The 6,758-nt window shown below is 43.2% G+C and overlaps 1 protein-coding gene across 1 annotated transcript; it reads left to right on the top strand.

Moving 5' to 3' along the window:
* The first annotated feature begins 1,116 nt into the window (after positions 1–1,116).
* On the top strand, positions 1,117–4,814 carry LOC135640698 (VAN3-binding protein-like). The gene is made up of 7 exons (XM_065155393.1): positions 1,117–1,492; positions 1,935–2,048; positions 3,333–3,726; positions 3,806–4,057; positions 4,124–4,173; positions 4,253–4,310; positions 4,392–4,814. Exons 1-7 carry the CDS (start codon positions 1,205–1,207, stop codon positions 4,598–4,600), a joined length of 1,365 nt encoding a protein of 454 aa, XP_065011465.1. The 5' UTR covers positions 1,117–1,204; the 3' UTR covers positions 4,601–4,814.
* Positions 4,815–6,758: the final 1,944 nt, after the last annotated feature.

The raw sequence follows: 6,758 nt of genomic DNA, 5'->3' as shown, positions 1-6,758 counted from the left end.
TAGGTTATCTCAGTTGAGGGAATACAGTCTTTCTTTCAACTCTTCTCCCTAACTATCCATCTAGGTGATCCCGTGAAAAGATAGGAAGAGAGGAGAAGCTAACTATCCATCTAGGTGGTCCCGTGTAGGAAGAGAGAAGAAGGATCTAGTTCCTTTTGTAAATTCACTACGATCTTGGATTAAACACGGTGTTTTTACAGATCAAACAGATATATTTTTTCAGATGATATCAAAACGTACGCATCGTTAAACCAGATATAATTATTTAATTTCAATCCTGATATAAAAAATTATTTTCGTATTTAATATAATATATAATATATTTTATGTTTACAAGTGAAGAATATAATCTCTCCCGTTAGAGTGATATGATCATTAAAGCCTGTAGCCTTTGGTTACCATAGAAAGCATAAAATGATATTTATTTCAAGCGAAATAAAGGCACTCATGTAGTTCTTTCTCATGTGGAAAAAAATTAAAATATATATGACCTGCGGTACTAGGATATATTCTAGTTTATGTGATACTAGAATATATCTGTTGTCTCTTTAATATATTTTTTTTCTAGATTTTACTGGACTAGAAGATCTGATGTTTTGGTACGATGTGAACTGGCACAATTGCTTAAGTGGCAGCTAAATTGTTTGATTGATATCCATAGACAAACTCTAGAGTTGGTGAAGTGGTAAGGAAGAAACTTATAAGCAAAGTATTTTTTTGGCATATGCTATTCTGGACAAAGAATACACCAACAAAGACAGTTCTGTATTGTAATTTAGACCGGAGAGTAGAGCACTGATCCAAAGGTTACACTGGCAAAGGAGAGAGAGAGAGAGAGAGAGAGAGATCCGAAAGAAGAACAGTGAGCAAGTTTTTTAGTCATGTGCAAAGCCCAGAGATGCAAAAGAAGAACAGCGAGTAAGTTTTTTAGTCGTGCAAAGCTGCTCTTTCCAGGCTCCTCAGCTCCACTGCAGCTAAAATATCCCGAAAGGTCTCCTCTCTATTTCCTGATTCAAAACCACATAATGTTGCCACAGTAAAAACCAATTGGAGCCATGACATCCTCCTCTGATCCACTTTTATTTTCTTTCTCTGTCCCTTACTACTATAAAACCCCTTCAGCTACCCTCCCTCCACCTCGCATCATTCCTTACTGCTACTGCTCTCTACTACTTGGTCGGTTGCTACGACCGCTGTTGATTCTATGGAAGATAATAGAGAGCAATGGCGAGCGGAGGCGCCAACACACGGCCTCAGGCCACCGGAGGTACCCAAGGACCCCATGGAGTTCCTGTCGCGGTCCTGGAGCGCCTCCGCGCTCGAGGTGTCTAAGGCCCTAGCACCTCCGCCGCCGCCGCCGCTGCTCCCTGCGCCGTCAGGGGCGATTCCCGAGGAGGAGCTCGAAGAGGCGGTGGTGGTCGCCGGAAATCCCTTCTCCTTCGCGTCGTCTGCCACCACGCAGATGGTGATGGAGCGGATAATGTCACAGCCGGTGGGTTTTGGTGCTTGCAGAACAGAAAGAATCCTATTTTCTCCTCATACCACTATTACTACTACTACTACTACTACTACTCAGTTCCTGTTTCTCTTATGTTAGAATCATTCATGTTTTCTTCTTTGTTCTAACTTCGATTCTTGAGCTTCTATTAGCTTCTCGGAATGATTGAGACAACCCAGAGCTCTTTCTACACTAAAAAGAGCCGGCCTCTGTTTCCAGAACAACCATTTTAGCTGCTGCTGCTGCTTCTTCTTCTTCTTCTTCTTCTTCTTCTTCTTCTTCTTCTTCATGTTTTGGACAAATTCCAAGATGCAAGTCTACTTCTCTTTGTTATCATTAGCAGGACTGGAAGGTGGTAAAATGCAAGAAAAGATTACACTTTTTGCATAAATTTTTGGTCCCCTGTTCTTACTCTTCTCTACTTGCGCGATGGCAGGAAGTGTCTCCTCTGACATCTGGCCGGCCTTCACACAGCAGCGGCCCTCTGAACGGCGGTGGATCGCTCTCCGATAGCCCTCCGGTCTCCCCTTGCGAGATGGATAACCTTAAGGTCCCTTCTTTCCTACTTCACCATCTGTTTCTTCTTCTCTTCCTCTATGGCCAAAAAGCACAAACATACTGGTTTTCCTTGACATCCACAAGATGATGGTAGAACTGACAGTTAATAAGCACTTCCAATCTTTGGTCTGCAAGAAGAAAATATAACTATTTTATAGGTTTAAATCTCTTTTTTTCCTCGGTTTTTATGCTCTGCCAGACATCCATCTCCTCTAGACGAGGTAGTAATCCACTGTGTTGAGATTCGTACGAGGACGGATGGAGTAAAATTGTAAGAGAAAACGTATTAGTGTCTCACTTCAAGTTTAGTAACTCTTCGGTATGCAAACCTCTTAGAAACTGGGTGGGAGTAATTTACAGAAATCGAAGAATCAAATGGCTTCTTCGGAAGATGGATCAGCGAAGACAAAGCCACCAAGTTACCAAATTTTTTAGTGTGGGAACGGGGTTATAGGAAGAGAAAAGGGACATAGGAAGATGCCTTCCCCGTCTTCCAATGGAACACCTGACTGCTGACACATATTTATTACCAGGCGAGTGATTTAATGACCGTCGTTTTCACTGTTTTCCGAGCTTTTGCTTCATTTATTTTTGCTATTTTTAGCGCCTCTTGGATCCTCGATGGCAATAACTCATCAACTTCACTGCTTCTGTGACTTCTTGTAATTTCTGGGCGAGCGAAGACGCCGACGTTTTGATTCATTTAACATCCTAACTTCTGTATCAAGACGATGTTTGCATTGACAAAGTCAAATATCTTGTGAGGATAATAAAGAAGAAGAGGTTGGTGTTTAGGCTTCGAAGTGAAGCTTTAGTTTCGGTGTGTGCTGGTGAATAAAATAAGGTCCGTTCCTTTTGTCTTGTTGCTCTCTGAGCAAAGCCTGCGTTGGACTACGGGATTTGTTCTGCTTGAGGTCAAAGCAGCCCTGTTACCTCAGCGCCTGCCTGGGTAAAGAAGCAACCTTGTCAGTGAAAGCAAACAGCACCTCAGTGCTGGTCTCCTTATCTTTTCCTTGAGTGTCTTGTTTGATTTCCTTCGTTGTGCATGCAATAGGAAGGATAATACTGTCACTCTCTCCGCTGCATGAGGACTCTGTAGCCACTTCTCTTCATGATTCTGTCTACTGCTCAATGCACTGGGAAGCTCCTGAACAATGGATTAAGGCTCCTTTGTCCCTCATACCCTTAGATGCTAATAGATGTCTCATAGTGATGACTCGAAGAGAAAAGATTAAACATTGACCATTAGGTGTTTGGTGGCATGTAACGAATGCAGTACTGCCGGGCCACTAACACGCCCAAGCCCCAGCACTGCAGAGGGTCCAGCAAGACTGTCGGAAGGTGGCTCAAGGACAGAAGGGAGAGGAAAAAAGAGGAGACCAGGGCCCAGAATGCACAGCTCCATGCCGCAGTCTCGGTGGCCGGAGTGGCTGCAGCGGTCGCGGCCGTCGCAGCCGCCACCGCCGCCGCCTCAGGCTCCGGCAAAGATGACCGCGCGGCCCGGGTCGACATGGTGGTCGCGTCCGCTGCCACCCTCGTGGCCGCACAGTGCGTCGAGGCGGCCGAGTCCATGGGGGCTGAGCGTGAGCACCTGGCGTCCGTCGTCGAATCTGCAGTCAGTGTCAGGACTCCCGGAGATATCGTCACTCTTACAGCTGCTGCTGCAACTGGTAATCACAATTTCCTTCCATTTTTTTCTTGGTTTTGCATGTTTAACTGCTAAGATCATGAGAACTCATGGATTGGCAGCACTACGAGGTGCGGCAACGCTGAAGGCAAGGGCGCTCAAGGACGTGTGGAACATCGCCGCGGTCATACCTGTGGAGAAGGGAGCAATGGGGAATCACAAGAATCACCACCGCAGCAAACAACTCAAGGAATTAGACAGCAAGGGTAGCAGCTTCAGCGACGAGTTCGCTCCCGAGGAAGACAACTTCTTGGGCTTATGCAGTCAAGAATTCCTTGCCAAGGGGACTGAACTCCTCAAACGCACCCGTAAAGGTATTGGACTCTAAACGTATGTAGTTCCTATCAGAGGATTCCTTCTGTTAATTGATCTCGTTTCAGGTGCGCTTCACTGGAAGATTGTCTCGGTCTACATAAATCGCATGGGTCAGGTGAGTTATGTGTCTTCGTCTTGGTATTTTTGATCGGGTAAAGTTGTTCCTTGGTTTTGAGATGGTGTTCTCTCCGTAGGTGATGCTCAAGATGAAGAGCCGGCATGTTGGTGGGACTATTACCAAGAAGAAAAAGAGTGAGCGGCCCACACGCACGCCTCCCTCCCTAATCTCTTCCTCTGAGCCTAACTTGGCGTGTGGGGAACACTAAACTGCAGGTGTAGTCATTGAAGTGTGCAAGGAAGTCCAGGCATGGCCGGGGCGGCACCTGGTGGAAGGCGGCGAGAGGCGGCGCTACTTCGGCCTGAGGACGGCGGAGCATCGCGTAATCGAGTTCGAGTGCCGGGGCCGGAGGGAGTACGAGATGTGGACTCAGGGAGTGGCGCGCCTGCTCAACATTGTCAAAGAGAGGAAGCACCACAGCTGACTGCGGGCAGGAGCTGCCGGCGCTGCACCACACCTGAATCTGAGAGCTGGACAACAGCCTCTGCAATTAAGAAAGAAATGATAATGTATGTGAGGCTAGTCCGTGTAAAATGTGGAAGGGAGGATAATTAGATCAATCAAAATGGCACTTTTCTACCTATTTCAAGATCAAAATCAGCAAAAACATTGACAATAACAACACACTTTTTGTGTCATTAGATGTTTGAGATTATTACAGGATCAGGGGAAAGCTTTCCCATGTCCACTGTGCTGGATGATTCGCATAGCACTACAGACAAGAATGGCCGAGCAAATCATTACCCATTTTTTAAGCTTTCCAAATGGCAGCTGATAGAGCTGAATCCTCAAAGGCAACCAGGTTAGTCAGATCCAAATTACATTATCCCGTAACATTTATGTAATAAGATTCAATTCTGTACAATTCCTGCTGGTTGAATTAGATGTGAGTTGCTTGTTGGGCTGACAACAAATTAGTTCATAGTAGGCTTTAACAGTCCATAACCCACCTTCTTTTCATCTAATTCTACATCAAATTAGGGGGTGTGATGGTTGTGAAAAATAGAGGAGAAAACTGTAGCAACGAGACAGATTTTGCAGCAGCTATGTGATTCCAAAAATTAGGAGAAAATGATAGAAAATAGGAAAAAGAAAGAAAAGAAAACAAGGACAACGCAGAGAGACTGTTCTCAATCATATAGGTAGTCTTGCTGTGATTACTTGAGGAGAATTTGGATATTGTGCACGATGACATAATATTTGTATCTCAGTTATTCTCTTGAAATTGTTGTTTGAGTTTTAAGGCAAAAGATTGAGATTTGTATATTCATTATTTTTATAGTGGATTATCTCTAGTTTGCCCCGTAGTTTTTACCCTTCACGTTAGAGGGGTTTTCCACGTAAATCTTGGTATTCTATTTTATTATGATTCCATTTAATTCCGCTGCGTGTTATGGCCTGCTAGTATTTGTTCATATACAAAATTTATTTCTCTTTATATCCCATCAACTAGTATCAGAGCAGGGTTTTGATGATTTAATTTTTGTGTTTGAACATGGAGGTCGGTAGTGTTTCTCGCATGATTAACTTGAATGGAAACAATTGGATGATATGAAAATCAAGAATGGAAGATCTCTTGTATTGTAAAGATTCGTATAGACCTTTGTAGAGGGATAGTGCAAAGCCCGCAATTATGACATATGATGAGTGGAAGAGGTTAGATCGAAAAACAGTTGGGTTTATTCGACATGGCTCGATAACAATGTCTTTCACCATATTTCTACTGAAAGTTATGCATATTCTCTTTGGAAAAAGTTGAAAGGTCTCTATGAAAGAAAAACAATTGACAACAAAGCTTTCTTGATAAGAAAAATTATAAACTTGAAATATAACGAGGGTGCTTCTATCGTTGAACATTTGAATGAAATGCAGAGTATTATTAACCAGTTATCCTCTATGAAAATGTCTCTTAATGATGAGTTGCAAGCATTTGTTACTTTTCAATTCTTTGCTAGAAAGTTGGGAGACACTGGTGGTTTCCCTTAGTAATTCTGCGCCAAATGGTATTGTCACAATGAGTCAAGTAACAAATAGTTTGTTGAATGAGGAGTTGAGAAGAAAGAATTCAGCAACATCTCAGAATGATTTGTGCTTAATCTCAAAGAACAGAGGAAGGTCAAAGTCCAAGGATAGAAGCAGTTCACGCATGGGTAGAAGTAAGTCAAGATCAGAAAAAGATATTATTTGATGAGAAAGAACATTACAAGAACCAATGTAAGTAACCTAAGAAGAGCAAGAAAAATGAAAAAGAAGTAGAGTCTACAGAGTCAAAAGATAATATCACAACTATAGTGCAGGGTGGTGATTATTTGATTTTATCTCCTTCTGATGATATTTTTTCTTGTGTGTGTCAGGATCTTGAGTGAGTGATTGACACAAGTGCTTCTTATCATGCTACACCACGGAGGGAGTTTTTTGCTACCTACAGGTCTGAAAATTTTGGTGTTGTCAAGATGGGCAACCATGACACGGTAGACATAATTGGCATGAGTGATATTTGTTAGGATCGGAGTAGCACTAAGAGGGGGGGGGGTGAATTAGTGTAGCGGATTAAAATGTCGGTTTTGGAAAATCTTTCGTAC

This window comes from Musa acuminata, chromosome BXJ3-6, assembly GCF_036884655.1.
Source record: "Musa acuminata AAA Group cultivar baxijiao chromosome BXJ3-6, Cavendish_Baxijiao_AAA, whole genome shotgun sequence".
Classification (NCBI taxonomy): domain Eukaryota; kingdom Viridiplantae; phylum Streptophyta; class Magnoliopsida; order Zingiberales; family Musaceae; genus Musa; species Musa acuminata.
Note: the sequence above shows the minus strand (reverse complement) of the source record. Positions and strands in the feature narration are given on the sequence as shown.